The 23442-nt window shown below is 46.3% G+C and overlaps 1 protein-coding gene across 1 annotated transcript in view; it reads right to left on the reverse strand.

Moving 5' to 3' along the window:
• Positions 1 to 14531: 14531 nt before the first annotated feature.
• The window catches only part of KPNA7 (karyopherin subunit alpha 7), a 34580-nt gene continuing 25669 nt past the window's right edge, over positions 14532 to 23442 (reverse strand). Inside the window, exons 9-11 of the mRNA XM_055292457.1 lie at positions 22197 to 22379; positions 18527 to 18673; positions 14532 to 14754 (exon numbers count right to left, since the gene is read on the reverse strand). Of these exons, the coding sequence (XP_055148432.1) occupies positions 14668 to 14754; positions 18527 to 18673; positions 22197 to 22379 (417 nt within the window). The 3' untranslated portion in view covers positions 14532 to 14667. The remainder of the gene's footprint in view (positions 14755 to 18526; positions 18674 to 22196; positions 22380 to 23442) is intronic.

Below are 23442 nucleotides of genomic sequence, written 5' to 3' on the forward strand. Positions count from 1 at the left end.
TGTTTGGTGGTATCAGAATACAAATGATGCCCACTCTAGTTAGTCAATACGTCATTTAAGTCTAAATTTATGAGTTCCCCCCTAAGCAATTTTTTAGTTGGAATTTATTAAGAGAAGGAAAGAAGTGGCTTGTCTGCAGGGTTTCTCACAGTCTGGAGTCTGCTGCTTGCTTTTCTGAAGTGTAGCTTAGTGTTTCTCCTTTTTTTTTTTTTTTTTTTTTTTGAGACAGAGTCTTGCTCTGTTGCCCAGGCTGGAGTGCAGTGGCACGATCTTGGCTCAATGCAAGCTCTGCCTCCTGGGTTCACGTCATTCTCCTGCCTCAGCCTCCTGAGTAGCTGGGACTACAGGCACCTGCCACCATGCCCAGCTAATTTTTTGTATTTTTAGTAGAGATGGGGTTTCACCGTGTTAGCCAGGATGGTGTCAATCTCCTGACCTCGTGATCTGCCCACCTCGGCCTCCCAAAGTGCTGGGATTACAGGCGTGAGCCACCGCGCCTGGCCTCTCCTCTGTCTTTTGTATTTCTTATAAATTGGTAGTTGCATCTAGAGGTTTAATTGTAGCTTCCTATTGTTTTATCTTCAACTTCATGGATTCTTTCCTGTCTCCTCCATTCTGCTGTTAAGCCCATCCAGTAAATTTTATTTATTTTAGAGACAGGGTCTCCCTATGTTGCCCAGGTGGGTTTTGAACTCCTAGGCTCAAGCAATCCTCCTGCCTTGGCCTTCCAAAGGGCTGGGATTCAGGTTTGAGTCACTGCACCCAGCCATCATCCAGTAAATTTTAAATTCCAATTACTGTATTTGTCAGTTCTAACATTTACATTTGATTCTCTTCTATTTCTTTGCTGAGACTTCAGTGACCCTGGGTTATCATTTAAATGATGTCTTTTCAAATGAGAACAAATAATCCACTCCAGGGTGGAGTGGATGAGTAGGGAAGCCAGCCTCCAAGATGGTTCCCAATGACCTCTGTCTTCTGGTCTTCGCACCTCTGCATAGCCCCTCCCACATCCTACAAGGTTAGTGTATAGCAGAGTGATTGTATGCCACCTTTTTTTTTTTTTTGAGACAGAGTCTTACTCTGTCACCCAGACTGGAGTGCAGTCACATGATGTCAGCTCACTGCAACCTCCCAGGTTCAAGCGATCCTCCTGCCTCAGCCTCCCGAGTAGCTGGGACTACAGGCATGCGCCACCACACCTGGCTTCTTTTCATATTTTTTAGTAAAGACAGGGTTTCACCGTGTTTACCAGGTTGGTCTCGAGCTCCTAACCTCAAGTGACGTGCTCACCTCAGCCTCTCAAAGTGCTAGGATTACAGGCTTGAGCCACCATGCCTTCTAAGATTAGGTTATAAAGGACCATGTCTTCTGTCTTGGGGATTCTGTCTCCCATGTACACAAACTCTCTCTCTCTCTCTGATCACTTGCTCTGGGAGAAGCAAACTTCCCTGTTATTGGAGATTCAGGAAGCCTCAGGGAAAGCCTATGTAGTGTGGAACTGAAATATCCAGCCATCAGCCACTGAAGAACTGAAACCCTCTAACTACCACATACTACCATTGTAAGTAGGTCCTCTCCCAGTTGAGCCTTCAGATGAGACCACAATTCTGGCTGACAGCTTAAGTCCAACCTCATAAAAGACCTTGAGAGCCAGAACCACCTAAATTGTCCCCCAGATTCTTGCCTTACAGAAACTGTGTATAATAATTTTTTAAGCTAAGTTTCTGGGAAATTTGTTATACAGCAAATAACTAATTCATGAGGCTTTGAATTAGGTATTAGTGATTCCCTGTCTGCCACTTACTGAAAGATGAAGGGCAAGTTGGCTAACCTTATGAGCTCCAGTTTACTTGGAAATTGAGGATAACCATTTTTGCATCACCTTTTTTGATACTTGAACCCCTTCTTTTACAGATGAAAAAAACTGAAGCCCAAAGGAATTGACAGAAAAGAATCCACAAATGAGGCACTTAACAGTGAAATTACATGACATGTCCAGGCTTAGGCTATTTAGAAAAAGAGTAGGACTGACCCCAGGGCTCATGGCTCCAACATACTCTTTTATGCCTTAAAGCAACCTGTGCTGCCTTATAATGCATGCCATTATCATTAACACAGTCCATGTTTCAGGAAAAAATAGCAGATAAGTTACGCAGTGTGCATGGCTAACCAAGATTGCAATTTGTTTTTTTTTTGTTTTTTTTTTTTTGAGATTGAGTTTCGCTCTTGTTGCCCAGGCTGGAGTGCAGTGGTGCAATCTCAGCTCATTACAACCTCCACCTCCTGGGTTCAAGTGATTCTCCAGCCTTGCCTCCCGAGTAACTGGGATTACAGGCATGTGCCACCATGCCCAGCTAATTTTGTATTTTTAGCAGAGACAGGGTCTCACTATGTTGGCCAGGCTGGTCTTGAACTCCTGACCTCAGGTGATCCACCTGCCTTGGCCTCCCAAAGTGCTGGAATTATAGGCATGAGCCACCATGCCCAGCTGAGAATTGCATTATTTGAGGTACATGACAATTTCTGGGCAAATGCAAAAGGTCAAAGTTGTTCCAGTTCAGTGTTCACACTGTAAACCAACCTATGCCATTCACACCTTCCTTCCTCTCTTTGTTGCCTCGCCAGTCATCCCAACTCCCCGAGTCTAAGCACGTGGGCACACAGCCAGAAGGTGACTAACACCATCTCTTTGCACCTAGACCATGTACAAAAGGCAAATCGCTCCTTTTTTTAAACCTTGCTAGGCAAGTCGGTATTAGCATCTTCAAACTACAAAGGCTCCTTTGTCATGCAAAGAGAAGGAAAAAAAGAGGTTGACAGTATTTTGAGCCAAGAAGGTTAGATCACTCGGACAACAGTGACTAAGCTCAACAGGGCTTCCAGCTCTTTTAATTAAAAAATTTTTTTCTCAAAGACCTATCTTTGTAAACCGTCTCACCTTTCCGCCTCCCTTCAACTACAGTCTACGAACGGGGAAAAATGCTTTAAGATGTTGAAAAAGAATCTGTATTCCAATCAGATTCTTTAAAAAAATATATATGTAAGGCTGGACACGATAGCTCACGCCTGTAATCCCAACACTTTGGGAGGCTGAGGCAGGCAGATCAACTGAGGTCGGGAGTTCAAGACCAGCCTCATCAACATGGAGAAACCCTAGCTCTTCTAAAAATACAAAAATTAGCTGGATGTGGTGGCACACTCCTATAATCCCAGCTACTCAGGAAGCTGAGGCAGGAGGTTGCAGTGAGCCGAGATTGCGCCACTGCACTCCAGCCTGGGCAACATGAGCAAAACTCCGCCTCAGGAAAAAAAAAAGTGTATGTAAATTCAACCTAGAAAAGAAATGCAGACAAAAATTATTGTGTTGAAGTCATAGGACCATTTTTTCAATATATTTTTAATTACAAATATATTAAATTTGTAATATATTTATATATAATATACATATTTTATATATGCACTATATAAATATATGAGTGCGTGTTTTTTTGAGACAGGGTCTCACTTTGTTGCCTAGACTGGAGTGCAGTGGTGCAATTGTAGCTCACTGTAACCTTGAACTCTTGGGTTCAAGTGGCCCTTCTACCTCAGCCTCCTGAGTAGCTGGGGCTACAGATCCTCACCACCATGCCCAGCTAATTTTTTATTTTTATAGAGATGGAGTCATGCTGTGTTGCCCAGGCTGGTCTTGAACTCATGGCCTCAAGTGATTCTCCCACCTCAGCCTTCCAAAGTGCTGAGATTATAGGTATAAGCCACCATGCCTGGCCTAATGTGTATTTTATATATAACAAATATTACCTATTTAGCTTTATTTAATGTAAAAATTCAAATGTTATATACTATCTCTATTTTGACAGAATGGGACAATCTTTTGGATTTAAATAATGTCTCGAGTTATGGTATCATTTTCTACTCCTCATGGGCATCACTTAAGATCCTTCAGTCTCAAGCAACAGGAACCTACTCTGGCTACTTAAAAAGAATTTCTTGGAAGAGTATGGGAGAGCGCCCAAGACCAAAAAGGCGGCCTGGGGAGGCAGGATGCAGGCAGCCACTGGAAACGTCCACAGCAGGGCTTGCCACTGGAGTCATCAAAGACACAAGAGCTATTTCTTCTGTCCCCAGCCCCTGGGTTTAAGATTCAAAGTCTCAGACCGGGTGTGGTGGCTCATGCCTGTAATCCCAGCACTTTGGGAGGCCGAGGCGGGAGGATCACCTGAGGTCAGGAGTTTTGATACCAGCCTGGTCAACCTGGCGAAACCCTGTCTGCTGAAAATACAAAAATTAGCCTAGTATGGTAGTACACACCTGTGGTCCCAGCTACTAGGGAGGCCGAGCGTGGTGGCGTGTGCCTGTAATGCCAGCTACTCAGGAGGCTGAGGCAGGAGGATCACTTGAGCCTGGGAGGCAGAGGTTGCAGTGAGCTGAGATCATGCCACTGCACTCCAGCCTGGGCGACAGAACAAGACTTTGTCTCAAAAAATAAAAATAATATTTACAGCTCTGATCACTGGGATCACTTGTTGGAATGGGCGGGTTCCTGTGCGGTCACCCAGCAGATGTCCACCAATGACAGGCCCTACTCACAGCCACTGCACTCCAGCTTGGGCGGCAGACTGAGGCTTTGTCTTTTATTTTATTTTTTATTTTTTTATTTATTTATTTATTTTTTTTATTATACTTTAGGGTTTTAGGGTACATGTGCACAATGTGCAGGTTTGTTACATATGTATCCATGTGCCATGTTGATTTCCTACACCCATTAACTCGTCATTTAGCATTAGGTGTATCTCCTAATGCTGTCCCTCCCCCCTCCCCCCACCCCACTACAGTCCCTGGAGCGTGATGTTCCCCTTCCTGTGTCCATGAGTTCTCATTGTTCAATTCCCACCTATGAGTGAGAACATGCGGTGTTTGGTTTTTTGTCCTTGCGATAGTTTACTGAGAATGATGTTTTCCAGTTTCATCCATGTCCCTACAAAGGACACGAATTCATCATTTTTTTTTTTTTTTTTTTTTTTTTTTATTATACTTTAGGGTTTTAGGGTACATGTGCACAATGTGCAGGTTTGTTACATATGTATCCATGTGCCATGTTGATTTCCTGCACCCATTAATTCGTCATTTAGCATTAGGTGTATCTCCTAATGCTGTCCCTCCCCCCTCCCCCCACCCCACTACAGTCCCCGGAGCGTGATGTTCCCCTTCCTGTGTCCATGAGTTCTCATTGTTCAATTCCCACCTATGAGTGAGAACATGCGGTGTTTGGTTTTTTGTCCTTGCGATAGTTTACTGAGAATGATGTTTTCCAGTTTCATCCATGTCCCTACAAAGGACACGAATTCATCATTTTTTATGGCTGCATAGTATTCCATGGTGTATATGTGCCACATTTTCTTAATCCAGTCTATCGTTGTTGGACATTTGGGTTGGTTCCAACTCTTTGCTATTGTGAATAGTGCCACAATAAACCTACGTGTGCATGTGTCTTTATAGCAGCATGATTTATAGTCCTTTGGGTATATACCCAGTAATGGGATGGCTGGGTCAAATGGTATTTCTAGTTCTAGATCCCTGAGGAATCGCCACACTGACTTCCACAATGGTTGAACTAGTTTACAGTCCCACCAACAGTGTAAAAGTGTTCCTATTTCTCCACATCCTCTCCAGCACCTGTTGTTTCCTGATTTTTTAATGATGGCCATTCTAACTGGTGTGAGATGGTATCTCACTGTGGTTTTGATTTGCATTTCTCTGATGGCCAGTGATGAGGAGCATTTCTTCATGTGTTTTTTGGCTGCATAAATGTCTTCTTTTGAGAAGTGTCTGTTCATGTCCTCTGCCCACTTTTTGATGGGGTTGTTTTTTTCTTGTAAATTTGTTTGAGTTCATTGTAGATTCTGGATATTAGCCCTTTGTCAGATGAGTAGGTTGCAAAAATTTTCTCCCATTGTGTAGGTTGCCTGTTCACTCTGATGATAGTTTCTTTTGCTGTGCAGAAGCTCTTTAGTTTAATGAGATCCCATTTGTCGATTTTGGCTTTTGTTGCCATTGCTTTTGGTGTTTTAGACATGAAGTCCTTGCCCACGCCTATGTCCTGAATGGTATTGCCTAGGTTTTCTTGTAGGATTTTAATGGTTTTAGGTCTAACATATAAGTCTTTAATCCATCTTGAATTAATTTTTGTATAAGGTGTAAGGAAGGGATCCAGTTGCAGCTTTCTACATATGGCTAGCCAGTTTTCCCAGCACCATTTATTAAAAAGTCTCAGAGAAAGAGTACGCTTGGCCAAAGATCTGCCACCTAGGGCATCCTGAGCTGATGAGGAAAGAGGGTGCAGAGTGGAGTCTCCCAGGTGCCCCCATCTCCATGTGGGATGGCACAGCCCCTCGAGGGGTGCCCCACCTCCAGCATAGCTCTCAGCAGTGGACAGATAATCACTGCAGGAGGAGATGAAGATACTGATTGCAGGCCCCAGTGTCCATTAAATCATAGACTTGCTGTCATCACTAAATGAGAAGTTGGTACAGGTGAACTGTCTTCCAGCAGTATTTTAGGCTAACACCCAAACACTTTTTCTCCTCATTTATCAAAGGCCACCAAAGACCTGCTTTGGGCATGATGTGTTGGTGTGACACTTCTGAGCCAAAATTTAGCTTAATCTCTACACTCAACTTGTACAGATCAAGCCCAATCCCTTTGAGACAGGGTCTTGCTATGTTGTCCAGGCTGGACTTGAACTCCTGGGCTCAAGGGATCCTCCAGCTTCAGCTTCTCAGGTAACTGGGTGATAGGGTTTGGATTTGTGTCTCCGACCAAATCTCATGTCAAATAATAATCCCCAATGTTGGAGGTGGGGCCTGGTAGGAGGTGATTGGATCATGGAGGCAGATTTCCCCCTTGCTGTTCTTGTCATAGTGGGTTCTCATGAGATCTGGTTGTTGAAAAGTGTGTAGCACCTCCCCCTTCTCTCTCTTCCTTCTGCTCTGGCCATGTAAGAGGTGCCTGCCTCCCCTTCACCTTCTGCCATGATTGAAAATTTCCTGAGGCCTTCCCAGCCATGCTTCCTGTGCAGCCTGCAGAATCATGAGCGAATTAAACATCTTTTCTTTATAAACCACCCAGACTCAGGTATTTATTTATAGCAATGCCAAAACAGACTAATACACTGGGATTACAGGTGCACATCAGCATGCCCAGTTTAATCCCTCTTTCAACATCTCCTATCCATGGCCACACTGCCTAGCACCTACTGTGTTTCTAGGTCCTTTCCATCCTCGTTACTTTTTTTGAGATGGTCTCTCTGTCATCCAGGCTGCAGTGCAGTGGCGTGATCTCGGCTCACTGCAACCTCTGCCCCCGACGTTCAAGCGATTTTCCAGCATCAGCCTCCTGAGTAGCTGGGATTACAAGTGTGCACCACCTTGCTCAGCTAATTTTTGTATTTTTAGTAGAGATGGGGTTTCACCATGTTGGCCAGGCTGGTCTTGAGCTCCTGACCTCAGGTGATCCACCCACCTTGGGCTCCCAAAGTGCTGGGATTACAGGCATGAGCCACCGTGCCCGGCCTTTCTATTTGTTTTTATTTATTTTTTTTTTTTTTTTGAGGTGGAATTTCGCCCTGTTGCCCAGGCTGGAGTGCAGTGGCACAATCTTGGCTCACTGCGACGTCTGCCTCCCAGGTTCAAGTGATTCTCCTACCTCAGCCTCCCAAGTAGCTGTGATTACAGGCACGTGCCACCATGCCCAGCTAATTTTTTTGTATCTTTAGTAGAGACAAGGTTTCACCATGTCGGCCAGGCTGGTCTCAAACTCTTGACCTCGTGATCCACCACCTCGACCTCCCAAAGTGCTGGGATTACAGGCATGAGCCACCATGGCCAGTCTAGTTACTCCCTTTTTGACCACTGCCTACACAGCTTTTTCTGAAGAATGTTCTTCATTCACAGGTGTTATATGAAAAGTGAAGGGGACCAAATGTCACATGTGTTTGGGAGATTCCCGTAATATTTAGAATAAAATTCAAAGTCTGCATCTTAGCTTACAAGGCTCCCTGATGTGACGGTCTCCAACCTCAGCCTCTCATACCCCAACTCCACCTTGCTCCAGCCACGGAGCCAGCTCCCACCTCTGTGCCCTGGCCCCACTGTCTCCTCTGCCTGGGATGCCTTTCCCGGAGATCTGCAGGACTACCTTCTTCACCTCCTTCAGGGCCAGCCTTGCCTTAGCACAGCGGTCCCTAATTCCTAGACCAGTCCGTAGCCTGACAGGAACCGGGCCACCCAGCAGGAGGTGAGCAGCAGGTGAGCAAAGCTGAGCTCTGCCTCTTGTCAGATCAGCGGCACATTAGATTCCCATAGGAGAGAGAAGCCTATTGTGAACTGTGCGTGCAAGGGATCTAGGTTGCATACTCCTCAGAATTTTTCAGATAGGGTCAAAAAAAAAGGCTGCAGTGTACTGGCACAACCTTGGCTCACTGCAACCTCCACCTCCCGGGTTCAAGCAATTCTCCTGCCTCAGCTTCCTAAGTGGCTGGGACTACAAGCTCATGCCATCGTGCATTTTTTGTTTGTTTGTTTGCATTTTTAGTAGAGACAGGGTTTCGCCATGTTGGCCAGGCTGGTCTTGAATTCCTGACCTCAGGAGATCTGCCCACCTTGGCCTCCCAAAGTGCTAGGATTATAGTCATGAGCCACTGTGCCTGGCCTCCTTATGAGAATCTAATGCCTGATGATCTGTCACTGTCTCCCATCATCCCCAGATGGGACTATCTAGTTGCAGGAAAACAAGCTCAGGGCTCCCACTGATTCTACATTATGGTGAGTTATAGAATTGCTTCATTATCTATTACAATGCAATAACAAAGTACACAATAAATGGAATGTGCTTGAATTATCCCCAGACCATTCCCCCCGCCCCCGTACCCCCCTATCCGTGGAAAAATTGCCTTCCACAAAACCAGTCCGTGGTGTCCAAAAGGGAACTACTGCCTTGGCACCAAGTCTAAAACAACACTCTTGTCATGTTTTCTTATCCTGCTTTTTCTTCCTGGAACTTGACTTACCTTACATTGGTTTATTGTGTGTCTCCCTAACTAGAATCTAAACCTCTTGAGGGCAGGAACTTCATCTGCTTTAGCAGTTGCCTCTCAAATGCCCCGGGAAGCTGGTTAAACACATTGATACTTAGGTCTTACCCCGCAGAGTCTGTTTGAGGTGCAAGAATTCTGCATTTTTGCCATGTTGTTGGACGGTTCTCAGACAAGTGGCCATAGCCAGCACTCTGAGGGATGTGGGAATAGGGGGGTTAATATCCCCAACAGAGCAAAATCCCCCTCCCCTCCCACACACACAAAACATGTGCTTCCAGACCAGCAGGGTAAATCCTGGCCCTGCTCTTACTTGGTGTTCATCTTTACCACTTTGGGACTTGTTTCCTTTTTTTTTTTTTTTTTTTTTTTTTTAAAGAGATAGGGTCTGGCTCTGTCCCCCAGGCTGGAGTGTAATGGCAGGATCATGGCTCACAGCTGCCTCAACCTCCTGGGCTCAAGTGATCCTCCTGCCTCAGGCTCCCAAGTAGCTAGGACCACTGGTGTGCACCACCCCATCCAGCTAATTTTTAAAATTTGTAGAGATGGGATCTTGCTATGATGCCTAGGCTGTTCTCAAACTCCTGGCCTCAAGCGATTCTTCCACCTCGGTCTCCTGAGTAGCTGGTACCACAGGTGCACACCACCATGCCTGGCTGTGTTTCCTTATCTTTGACATGGATGCACCGCCGCCCACTTCAAAGAACTTTAAAGCATATCTAGCCCTTGACAGTTTGCTTCCAATCCTGAACTCTCCATTAATGTAACCGCGGTGGCTCACACCTGTAATCCCAGGACTTTTGGAGGCCAAGATGGGTGGATCACAAGGTCAAGAGATTGAGACCATCCTGGCCAACATGGTGAAACCCCATCTCTACCAAAAATACAAACGTTACCTGGCCGTGGTGGCACACGCCTGTAATCCCAGCTACCCAGGAGGCGGAGGTTGCAGTGAGCTGAGATCGTGCCACTTCACTCCAGCCTGGCGACAGAGAGACTGTCTCAAATAAATATTTTTTTTAAATAATGTAACCTGAAACAATTTTATTGGATTTTTAGCCCCCAGGCTGAAAGCTTGGTGGGTTGCTGGGAGGGTGGGTGTAATGACTCTGGACTTGGGGAAGACAGCATCTGAGGGAGCAAAACTGAGAAAAATGAGTATTTTGCTTACGGAACAACCTGACCTTGGCTGGGTGCAGTGGCTCACGCCTGTAATCCCAACACTTTGGGAGGCCGAGGTGGGCAGATCACTTGAGGTCAGGAGTTCGAGACCAGCCTGGCCAACATGGTGAAACCCTATCTGTACTAAAAATACAAAAATTAGCCAGGCATGGTGGTGCACGCCTGTAATCTCAGCTACTCAGGAGGCCGAGACAGGAGAATCACTTGAACCTGGGAACAGAGGTTGCAGTGAGCCGAGATCGCACCATTGCACTCCAGCCTGGGCGACAGAGCATGATTCCATCTCAAAAATAGATAAACAACCTGACCTTGTTCCCGTGCCCTGCCCAGAGAACGGAAGGAGGGAAGCATAAGTCTCACCAATGAATAGCTGAAGGACTCCTCTTTAGGAAAACTAACCAGCCCATGAAGAAAGATCTGCAGCTCTGGGCCAGGCGCAGTGGCTCACACCTGTAATCCCAGCACTTTGGAAGGCCGAGGTGGGCGGATCACTTCAGGTCAGGAATTCAAGACCATCCTGGTCAACGTGGTGAAACCCTGTCTCTACTAAGAATACAAAAATTAGCCGGGCATGGTGGCGTGTACTTGTAATCCCAGCTACTTGGGAGGCTGAGGCAGGAGAAATCACTTGAACCCAGGAGGCGGAGGTTGCAGTGAGCAGAGATTGTGCCACTGTGCTCCAGCCTGGGTGACAGAACAAGACTTTGTCTCAAAAAAAAAAAAAAAATCTGCAGCTCTGATCGTTGGGATCACTTGTTGGAATGGGCAGGTTCCTGTGGGGTCACCCAGCAGATATTCACTAATGACAGGCCCTGCTCACAGCCTGAGGACCTTTCTATTATAAGCAGAGATCCAAGGACACCAGACATCTGATGGAAGCCTTTGCAATGGGCACAGCAAACTAACAACAAACACCCCCCAAGAATGAATGCACAAAGAAAGCTGGGTCGATAGCACAGAGATAGGATCTTGCACTAATGAAGAAGGAGGCTTGAAAAGGGAAACCTGTGTAAACAAAGTGTCTCAAATTAAGTGACTGCAGAAATGAAAAGCCTGGAAGAAGAGATAAGGTAAAGTAGAATAAATGCCCCCAGAAAGTAAAAAATAAAGATGGAAAATAGAGAACGGGACAAGAAAATGAGAGAATCAGTTTCAGTGGGAAAAAAATGGTGGTGGCAGGGGAGATAATTCTTTTATTTTTCTTTTTCTTTTTAGAGATGGGGTCTTGCTATGTTGCCCAGGCTGGTCTCAAACTCCTGGACTCAAGGGGTCCTCCCACCTCAGCCTCCCAAAGTGCTGGAATTATAGGCGTGAGCCACTGTTCCAAGCTCTTGTTTTTTAAAAAATTAAAAGGACATAATTCTAGACTGCAAGACTCATAGTTAGATGTACAGAAAATAGGTTTCTATTCAGGACAGCACATTTAAGAATACTGGAGACACAACCTACAAACTTCAGTCAGTGGAATTGAGACAGGGGAATAGAGTCATGCACAAAATAATTGACAATCAGAGTAGAAGACTTTGAACCCAACACTGAAAACTAGAAGATAATGATCAATGCTTGCAACATTCTGAAGGTCATAGTTTCCAGTCTAGAACGCTGTCTGCAGCTGGATTATCAACCAGGAGTCAAAACAAAGTCCATGTTTTCAAGGCCAGGTGCAGTGGCTCACACCTGTAATCCCACTGAGGTCAGGAGTTCGAGACTAGCCTGTTCAACATGGTGAAACCCCATCTCTACTAATAAAAAAAATACAAAAATTAGCTGGGCATGTTGGCAGGCACCTGTGATCCCAGCTACTCGGGAGGCTGAAGCAGGAGAATTGCTTGAACCCGGGAGGTGGAGGTTGCAGTGAGCCAAGATCGTGTCACTGCATTCCAGTCTGGGTAACAGAGCAAGACTCTGTCTCAAAAATAAATGTTTTTGGATGAGCAGTGTCTGAAATTTAACCTCCCATGCACCCTATCTCAGAAGATACATATTAAAAGCCAGTGGGTCTCAGTGGCTCACCCCTGTAATCCCAACACTTCGAGAAGCCAAGGCAGGAGGATCGCTTGATCCGAGGAATTCAAGGTCAGCTTTCCTGTTTCCTGGATCCCATGCCTACCTCATGCGATCATTTATTTTGGAGACAGGGTCTCACTTCATAGCCCAGACTGGAGTGCAGTGGCACCATCATAGCTCACTGCAGACTCGAACTCCCTGGTTCAAGCAATCTTCTTGCCTTGGCTTCCCAAAGACAAATTAATTAAAATTTTAAAAGCCAAATTAATTAAACAATTAGCTGGGCATAACGGCACACACTTGTAGACCCAGCTACTCAGGAGGCTGAGGCAGGAGGATTGCTTTAGCACAGCAGTTCAAGGCTGCCCTGAGCTGAGCTGTGATGGTGCCACTGCACTCCAGCCTGGGTGACAGAGTGAAACCTTGTCCCTAAAATAAAGGAGAAAACAAGCACAGGCAGGCATGAGATCCTGGAAACAGGGAAACTGACCCAGGAAAAGTGAGTAGAGCCCCCAGGGTGATGGTAAAAGTCGATCCCAGGACAATAGACGTGTACCAGAGGATGAGGGCAACTATTCCAGGCTGGAGCATGACAGAGAACTCTCCAGTGGGTGTGGATGACAAGCATGTTGGTAGATTACTGATGTATTACATACAGCAGGAGGTTTACACTTGTAGCAAAGAATTTGATATGAGGTAAACCCAAGGAAAACAAAGCATATGAGCGAAGATGTGGATTAATGCTAAGGAAAACACACTTCTGAATATAATTTACATCATTATGGTAAAATCTGGACATTAAGCTAACAAAAATTAGATATCTATGATGGGAAGACAGGGGGGTAGTATAAAAAATGGCTATCTCTTCTGTAAATTCGAACATCATCTTTAAATGTAGCATAAGCATAATGTTTAGAATTATGAAAGCATAGACTAAACAGATCAAAGAGTAGAAAGTTCTGGTCTCTGGGGATGGGGTGGAAGAGGCATGGGTCCTCCCTTGCTTTAAATATCTATAGCTCTGTAAAATACGTACATTGTATCAAAGTTCATTTAAGTTATGAAAACTAAGTATACAAGAAAGTCATGGTTCAAATATAAAATGTAGGCCAGGCGCGGTGGCTCATGCTTGTAATCCCAGCACTTTGGGAGGCTGAAGGGACAGAATGGCTTGAGGCCAGGAGTTCAAGACTAACCTGGACATAGTAACACCCCATCTCTACAGAATTCTTTAAAAGGTTAGCTGCATGTGGTGGCGCTGCCCTGAAATATAGAAACACACACACTCGCTCTCTCTTTCTAGGAAGAATAAGAGAGATTGAGTTTCTAGAGAAAATTATCTTAGATCTTGTCAGTGTCAGGATATTAATTGCCAGAGGAAAGAAGGCCAGTAACACTGTCCCTGCAGCACCAAGAACCAATGATATTGTACCCGCAAGTCAAAGTCTGTGTAGAGACCAGGCATGGTGGCTCAAGCCTGTAATCCAAGCACTTTGGGAGGCTGAGACATGTGGATCACCTGAGGTCATGAGTTCAAGACCAGCCTGGTCAACATGGTGAAACCCCATCTCTACCAAAAATACAAAAATTAGCCTGGCATGGTGGCAGGCACCTATAGTCCCAGCTATTTGGCAGGAGAGGCAGGAAAATCACTGGAACCCAGGAGATGGAAGTTGCAGTGAGCCTAGATCACACCATTGCACTCCAGCCTGGGTGACAACAGCGAAACTTCATCTCAAAAAAAAAAAAAAAAAAAGAAAGAAAAAGAAAAAGTCTGTCCAGATAGCTATAAGACCATTCTACTCTGTCTTGAAGGTTTTACTTTAAGACCTTTTAAAAGGCAATTACTAAACAAATGTTCTTTATTTTTTATTTTTTTTTTTTGAGATGGAGTTTCACTCTTGTTGCCCAGGCTGGAGTACAATGGCTAGATCTCAGTTCACTGCAACCTCCGCCCTCCTGGGTTCAAGCAGTTCTCCTGCCTCAGCCTCCCAAATAGCTGGGATTACAGGCATGCGTCACCATGCCCGGCTAATTTTTTGTATTTTTAGCAGAGACGGAGTTTCACTGTGTTGGCCAGGCTGGTCTCAAACTCCTGACCTCAGGTGATCCACCCGCCTTGGCCTCTCAAAGTGCTGGGCTTACAGGTGTGAGCCACCACGCACGGCCTAAACAAATGTTCTTAGGAGATGAATTCCACATGGTTTTAAGATGCAAGTCGTTTATCTGAAGTTCAGATAGAGAAAGGTGAAAGTGTTGAACATTTTATTAATGTCAAGTTTTAAAAGCTTCACATTTGAGTTACACTAAGATAGAGGACTGCTGCTTCTTAAAGAAGTTATCCTTTAGCACTGGGTTGTTGATTTAGGAGTTATGGAGCTTGGCTATTTTTTTGCTAAGCATTCATAATCTATAAATTCATAATCTTGGTCTATGACTTGGCTCAGCAAAGTTAGGCTCTCATCTTCTTCCTTCAGGAGAGAACAGACACTGTTATACCTCCATGATTCTCAGCACATTATCACTGCACATTTGGCAAGATGCACCTTCTAACAAAATGGACCCTCTTAACCATGTTTAAGCAGGTAGCTCGGTAGCAATTAAGTACATTCACATTGTTGGGCAACCATCACCACCATCCATCTCTAGAACTTTTTCATCTTGCACAACTGAAGCTTTGTACCTATTGCATCAGGGGTCCCCAACCCCCTATCCGTGGCCTATTAGGAACTGGGCCACACAGCAGAAGGTGAGCAGCAGGCTAGCAAGCGAAGCTTCATCTGTATTTACAGCCACTCCCCATCACTCGCATTACCACCTGAGCTCTGCCTCCTGTCAGATCAGCGGCAGCATTAGATTCTCATAGCAGCACAAATCCTATTGTGAACTGCGCATGCCAGGGAACCAGGCTGCATGCTCCTTACGAGAATCTAGTGTCTGATGATCTGTCACTCTCTCCCATCACCCCCAGATGGGATCATCTAGTTGTGGGAAAAGAGCTCAGGGTTCCCGCTGATTCTGTATTACAATGAGCTGTATAATTATTTCATTATATATTACCATGTAATAATATAAAGCGCACAATAAATATAATGCTCTCGAATCATCCTGAAACCATCCCCTCACCCGCCAGCCTGTGGAAAATTTGTCTTTCACAAAAACTGGTCCCTGGTGTCAAAAAGGTTGGGATCACTGTATTTAATCACTCCTCATTCCCTCCTCCACCCAGCACCTGGCAACCACCATTCTACTTTGTCTCTACGAATTTGATGACTCTAGGTACCATATCTAAGTGGAATTGCATAATATTTGTCCTTTTGTGAGTAGCTCATTTTTAAACGCAGTTTTGATAGACATAGAACACCATCCTGACAATGAGTTAAGCAAATGATGGGTATAGCTACTACTTCTAGTCCAGAAATCTTTACCCTGGAGTTCTTGGATGAAGCCCCAGGGATCAAACCCCCTTTAAAAGATAAGTCTCTATTTATTTATTTATTTTTTTGAGATGGAGTCTCACTCTGTCACCCAGGCTGGAGTGCAGTGGCATGATTGTGGCTCACTACAACCTCTGCTTTCCGGGTTCAAGTGATTCTGCTGTCTCAGCCTCCTGAGTAGCTGGGATTACGGGCGCCCATCACCACACCTAGCTAATTTTTGTATTTTTAGTAGAGACGGGGTTTTGCCATGTTGGCCAGGCTGGTCTCGAACTCCTGACCTCAGGTGATCCACCTGCCTCAGCCTCCCAAAGTGCTGGGATTACAGGCATGAGCCACTGCAACCAGCTGAGCTTCTTATTTATGAGGTTTTCATAGGAACCATTAACCTGAAAAATGCTTATCACCATTATCACCATTCTAGGTCTGGTCTCCTTTGAGAGCATTTTTTTATTTTTTAAGACAGTCTCGTGCTGTTGCCCAGGTTGGAGTAGAGTGGCACAATCACAGCTCAAGCAATCCTCCCACTGTAGCCTCCCGAGTAACTGGGATTACAGGCACATGCCATTACACCTGACTAATTTTTGTATTTTTTTTGATATGGGGCCCTCGCTATGTTGCCCAGGCTGGTCTCAGAGCTCCTGGGCTCAAGCAATCCACCCACATTAGCTTCCCAAAGTGCTGCAATTATAGGCATGAGCTACCACACCTGGCTTGAGAGCTTTTTTTTTTTCTTTTTTTGGAGATGGAGTTTTGCTCTGTTGCCCAGGCTGGAATATAGTGGGACAATCTCGGCTCACTGCAACCTCTGTTCTGGGGTTCAAGCAATTCTCCTGCCTCAGCCTCCTGAGTAGCTGGGATTACGGGCACAAACCACCACATCCAGCTAATTCTGTATTTTTAGTAGAGACAGGGTTTCACCATGTTGGCCAGGCTGGTCTTGAACTCCTGACCTCGTGATCTGCCTGCCTCGGCCTCCCAAAGTGCTAGGATTACAGACATGAACCACTGCTCCCAGCCGAGAGCATCTTCTTGGTCCCAAATCAAGATTAACTGCCCCAGCTAACCACACCATCCACCTGGTCATATTGATTGTATGGTCCTTTATTTTGCTGATAAGTCACCTTTGACACCTAAGAGAAGTATCACTCTATAAACTCCTAGCCCCATGTTGATCTGGTCATGAAATAAATGTGAGGTTGCCTTCCTCATATGAAAAGTTTCTGATATAAGTGCAAATCAAACCACAATGAGATACCACTTTATACCCATGAGGATATCTATTACCGAAACACCTAGAAAATAACAAATGTTGGCAAGGGTGTGGAGAAATTGGAATCCTCATGCATTGTTGGTAGGGATGTGAAATGGTACATCTACTGTGGAAAAGAGCGTGGTAGTTCTTCAAAAATTCAAAATGGAATTACCACATAATCTGGCAAGTCCACTCTGGGTATATACTCCAAAGAACTGGGCCAGGCACGGTAGCACACACCTGTAATCTCGGCACCTTGGGAGGCCGAGACAAGTGGCTTGCTTGAGCTCAGGGTTTTAGACCAACCTGGGCAACATGGAGAAATCCCATCTCTACAAAAAAAAAAAAAAAAAATACAAAAGTTAGCTGCCAGCATAGTGGTGCATGCTTGTAGTCCCAGCTACGTGGGAGGATTGCTTGAGCCCAGGGAAGTCAAGGCTACCATGAACAATTGTTGCGGCCACTGCCTTCCAGCCTGGGTGACAGAGCAGGACCCTGTCTTAAAAAAAAAAAAAAAAAATTGGAAGCAGGGACTCTAACAGGCTTACACACCCGTGTTCATAGCAGTGTATTCACCATAGCGAAATGGTAGAAGAAAGTCACATGTCGATTGACAGGTAAATGAATAAATACAATGTGGCATATATATACATTCAATGGAGTATTATTCAGCCTTAAAAAGGAAAGCAATCCTGGCATGCTACAACACGGATGAACCTTGAAGAAGGTATGCCAAGAGGAAATATATCAATCACAAAAGTACAAATACTGTACAATTCCACTCATGAGGTCCCTAGAATAGTCAAATTCATAGAGACAGAAAGCAAAATGATGGTTACTAAAAGGGCTAGGGGAAAGGTGTGTTGGGGACTTTGTAGTGAACGGGTAGGGAGTTTCAGTTTGGGAAGATAAATACTGTTGTAGAGACGGGCTGGGCATGGTGGCTCACGCCTGTGATCCCAGCACTTTGAGATTACGCCGAGGTGGGTGGATCACTTGAGGCCAGGGGTTTGAGAACAGCCTGGCTAACATAGGGAAACCCTGTCTCTACTAAAGATTAGCTGGGCACCGTAGTACATCTCTCTAATCCCAGCTACTCGGGTCACTGAAGCTCAAGAATCAACTGAATCTGGGAGACAGAAGTTGCAGTGAGCTGAGATGGTGCCTCTGCCCTCCAGCCTGGGCAACAGAGTGAAACCATCTCAAAAAAAAAAAAAAAAAAAAAAAAGAGTCACGTTAGCATCAAATCCTCTCCCCTGCCATACCTTTCCCAAAAAGGAGACCAGTAAAGTGAAGTTTTAAGCCAGAGGCAGCGGGACAAGCTCCCAAGGAATTAGAATAGCTTCCAGGCACCAAGAAGTCACTACTCAAAGATGACCCGATACAGCAGGGGTAGGCGAGACACATTAACTTCAGAGGATGTAGCAGGAGTGAAGCCCACCTGCCCAGTCACCTGCCACACGCAACAGCCCAGGCCCCGGCAGGGTGACCCTCTGCAGAGCTGCCCCACCAGGACCCCTGGACACTCCTCCTTGATCCTAAATCACTTACCTCACCAAAGTGCTTCTCGATGATGTTCAAAGCCGACCGGCCAATTTGACGGTTCTCATGCAGCTGTAAAGCCTCAATTCTATCAATCCCACCGAGTTCTTCTATCAGAAGACACAGGTTTTCCTTCTCAGACCGTTTCTCTGCCGCCTGTGACCAAGTACAAGGGGACATGAGACCCCCCCCCAGCAGGAGCCCTTGTGGGATGGGGCCTCTGCCAGCCCTCAAGGGAGCTGCCCCCAGTGGAAGCAGACCAAAGGCTACCATTCCAGAATGGATAGTTGCAATCTTCCCATTTCAGGTATCCACAATATATAGACACATATCATAACTATAGGGCCGGGTGCAGTGGCTCATGCCTGTAATCCCAGCACTTTGGGAGGCCGAGGCAGGCGGATCACTTGAGACTCTCTGCGCGTCTCAGGAGTCTGAGACCAGCCTGGCCAACATGGTGAAACCCTGTCTCTACTAAAAATACAAAAATTCGTTGGGCGTGGTGGCAGGTGCCTATAATCCCAGCTACTCAGGAGGCTGAGGCACAAGAATTGCTTGAACCAGGAGGCAGAGGTTGCAGTGAGCTGACATTGCACCACTGCACTCCAGCCTAGATGACAGCATAAGACTCAGTCTCAAAAAAAAAATTAATGAAGAAGATACACAGGGAAGACTCAGAAGATATCATAATTTTGTTAGCATTTTGTGTGGAGACAAGATCTTGCTGCATTACCCAGATTAGTCTCCACCTCCTGGCCTCAAGCAATCCTCCTGCCTTGGCCTCCCAAAGTGCTGGGATTACAGGCATGAGCCACTGCATTTGGCCCGAATATCTTTTTTTTTTTTTTTTTTTGAGACAGAGCCTCGCTCTATCGCCCAGGCTGGAGTGCAGTGGCATAATGTTGGCTCACTACACTCTCTACCTCCCAGGTTCCAGAGATTCTCCTGCCTCAGTCTGAGGCAAGTTCCTGAGACTACAGGTACACGCCATGCCAGGCTAACTTTTTTGTATTTTTGTAGAGATGGGGTTTCGCCATGTTGGCCAGCCTGGGCTCAAACTCCTAACCTCAGGTGATCCTCTCGCCTCGGTCTCCCGAAGTGCTGGGATTACAAGTATGAGCCAATGCACTTGGCCCAAATATCTATTCTTTATCTGTGTCGTTTGCTCCAAGTTTCAGGGTATAATTGGGTTGAATTTCAAATCTAGTCTTGACTTAGGTTGTTCTTTAAGAAAATTACATTAAAAAGATGCTTAAGTGGGCTTCTAAAAGGAGCTCCCTGGTGTTACTTTGAAGCTTTTCAGATGGTTTTGTCACCTATAAAAGAACCTTAACTAAGCTGGGCACAGTGGCCCATTCCTGTAATCCCAGCACTTTGGGAGGCTGAGGTGAGAAGATAACTTGAGCCCAGGAGTTTGAGACCAGCGTGGGCAACATAGCAAGACCCCGTCTCTGCTAAAAATACAAAAATTAGCTGGGTGTGGTAGCACAAGCCTGTAATCCCATCTACTTGGAAGGCTAAGGTGGGAGGATCACCTGAGTGTAGGAAGTTGAGGCTGCAGTGAGCTGAGATCACACCACTGCATTCTAGCCTGGGTGACAGAGTGAGATCCTGTTTCAAAATATATATAATTCATATAATTTATATTTTTATTTATTTATTTTTAGAGACAGACTCTTGCTCTGTTGCCCAAGCTGGAGTGCAGTGGCATGATCTCGGCTCACTGCAACCTCCACCTCCCAGGTTCAAGTGATTCTCATGCCTCAGCCTCCTGAATAGCTGGGATTACAGGCGTGAGCCACCATGCCTGGCTAATTTTTTTTGTAGAGATGGGGTTTCACGATGCTGGCCAGGCTTGTCTTGAAGTCCTGACCTCAGGTGATCTGCATACCTCGGCCTCCCAAAGTGCTGGATTACAGGTGTGAGTCACCATGCCCAGCCATAAAACAGTAATTTTTTAACAGGACCCTAACCAAATGAATCCAGCTAGCCTCCAAGATTGCCCTGATGATCCCTGATCCCTGGTGCTCAAACCCTGTGTAGTTCCCCACTCACACTGAATGGGGATGACCTGTGTAACCAATAGGATGTTGTGGAAGTGACAGACAGAATGTGACCTCCAAGGTCAGGTCATGAAGGACATTGAGGCCTTCACCTTGCTTTTAGACCCCTTACTCCATAGGAAGCCAGCTGTCATGATGTGAGGACACTCAGGCAGCCCAGTGGAGAAGGTCCACGTGTCCAAGCGACTTCCCAGCCATCGTGTGAGCCTCCTCAGAAGCCAATCCTCTTGACCAGGCACGGTGGCTCACACCTGTAATCCCAGCACTTTGGGAGGCTGAGGCGGGAGGATGACTTGAGCCCAGGAGTTAGAGAACAGCCTGGGCAACATAGCAAGACCCTTTCTCTACTAAAAATACAAACATTGGCCAGGCGTAGTTGCGTCTGGCTGTAGTGTCAGCGATTCAGGTGGCTGAGGTGGGAGGATTGCTTGAGCCCGGGAGATCAAGGCCGCAGTGAGCTAGGATCACAGCACTCCAGCGTGGGCAGCAGAGCAGAGATCCTATCTCTCTGTCTGTCTCTGTCTCTCTCTGTGTCTCTGTCTCTCTCTGTGTGCCTGTCTCTGTGTCTCTGTGTCTCTCTGTGTCTCCGTCTCTGTCTCTGCGCGTCTCTCTCTCTCCCTGTCTCTCTGTCCATCTGTCTCTGTCCATCTGTCTCCGTCTCTCTCCATCTCTGTCCGTCTCTCTCTCCATCTCTGTCCGTCTCTCTCTGTCTCTGTCCATCTCTCCATCTCCGTCTCTGTCCATCTCTCCGTCTCTGTCCATCTCTCCGTCTCCGTCTCTGTCCATCTCTCTGTCTCCGTCTCTGTCCATCTCTCTGACTCTCCATCTCTGTCCATCTCTCTGTCTCTCCGTCTGTCTGTCTCTCTCCGTGTGTCTCTCTCTCTCCATCTGTGTGTCTCTCTCCGTGTGTGTGTCTCTCTCCGTCTGTGTCTCTCTCCGTCTGTGTCTCTGTCTGTCTGTCTCTTTCGCTGTCTCTGTCTCTATAAAGACAGCTACAGTCACTCCCCACCCTGAACTATTAGTGACTGCCCCTTTATCTGATTTACTTGATCCATTACTCCCTACCTGATGTGTCTGTCCTCCGTCTCTCCCCTCATACATAATGTCCATTACAGCAGGGACTTTGCACTGTCATAGTCTGAGCATCTGATAAAATATCTGGCACATAGACATTTGTTTGAGAAAACGAAGACCATGGTCCTTCGAGATGGCTCTTTTTGTGTTTATCCACAGGACACATGGACAGAGGAGGGTGGAGGTATTGGGGGAAGAGAAATAATCCAACTTGGGTTTTGTTTGAGACGGAGTCTGGCTCTGTCGCCCAGGCTGGAGTGCAGTGGCACCATCTTGGCTCAACTGCAACCTCTGCCTCCCGGGTTTCAAGCGATTCTCCCACCTCAGCCTCCCGAGTAGCTGGGATACAGACGTGCACTACCATTCCCGGCTAATTTGACAGGGTTTCACTATGTTGGCCAGGCTGGCCTCAAACTCCTGACCTCAGGTGATCCACCCGTCTCGGCCTCCCAAAATGCAACTTGAGTTTTAAGAGCCACATTAAATGCCTGTATCCAGTTGGAGACAGCTACTTACAAACCAACCTGTTCAGAACGGCTCACCTGGAGGATGCAAGAGATGACATCAAGGATGATGAGAACAATTTTAACATCCGGAGCAGTGAGCAGATTCACCAGTGGCTCCAGGACCCCAGAGTGGACGAGCTGGATCAGCTGATCCATGGTGGCCCCTGTTGCAAAGTTCGCCACCGTCCAGACAGCCTCTTTCTGGACTTTAAATTCTCCCTGCAGAACAAGAACGTTTACATTCTCTACAGATCCTCGAGAATCTAAATATAAGACACCAACTTGGTTCACTTTCTAGGGAGGCTGGTGACAGCCAGGACTGCATGTACAATTTACATAGAATGCCTTGGCTACCTGCCTCCAGCTCTTTTTTCCCCCATCACTCTGTCGCCCAGGCTGGAGTGCAGTGGCGCGATCTCAGCTCACTGCAATCTCTACCTCCCAGGTTCAAGCGATTCTCCTGCCTCAGCCTCCTGAGTAGCTGGGACTACAGGCATGTGCTACCACGCCCAGCTAATTTTTTGTATTTTTAGTAGAGACGGGTTTCACCATGTTGGCCAGGATGGTCTCGATCTCTTGACCTCATGATGCGCCTGCCTCGCTCAGCCTCCCAAAGTGCTGGGATTATAGGCACTCACCACCATACCCAGCTAATTTTTGTATTTTTAGTACAGACGGGGTTTCACCATGTTGGCCAGGTTGGTCTCGAACTCCTGACCTCAAGTGATCCTCCCATCTCGGCCTCCCAAACTGTTGGGATTACAGGCACGAACCCCATGCCCGGCTCCTGCCTCTAGTTCTTGGTCAGAAGATGGCATCTTTGGAAAGCCAAGGAGGAGGCAGGAGACTCAGGTGGGGTCTTAGAGGGAAGCTCTAAGACCAAATAGGCTCATTTGCCCACATCAGGCTACAGGGAAAAAATGAAACTGACATTAACCAATTCAGGTAATCTACATAGACTAGGAGTTATGCTTGGGGTTTTAGATGACAGTGGCCTATGTCTACATTTCTAGTCTTTCTGATCTAGTAAAGCTTTGGCCAAGAAGCTGTAAGGCTGGGCACACAGATACAACCTGAGCGACCAAGCCAGCCCAGAGGTGACAGAGAAAGACCATTGAAATATCATTCAGGTCGGGCACGGTGGCTCACACCTGCAATCCCAGCACTTTGGGAGGCCGAGGCAGGCAGATTGCCTGAGCTCAGGTGTTAGAGACTAGTCTTGGCAACATGGTGAAACCCTGTCTCTACTAAAATATAAAAAAATTAGCCGGGCGTGGAGGTG

Source organism: Symphalangus syndactylus, chromosome 9 (genome assembly GCF_028878055.3).
Source record: "Symphalangus syndactylus isolate Jambi chromosome 9, NHGRI_mSymSyn1-v2.1_pri, whole genome shotgun sequence".
NCBI classification, from domain to species: Eukaryota; Metazoa; Chordata; class Mammalia; order Primates; family Hylobatidae; genus Symphalangus; species Symphalangus syndactylus.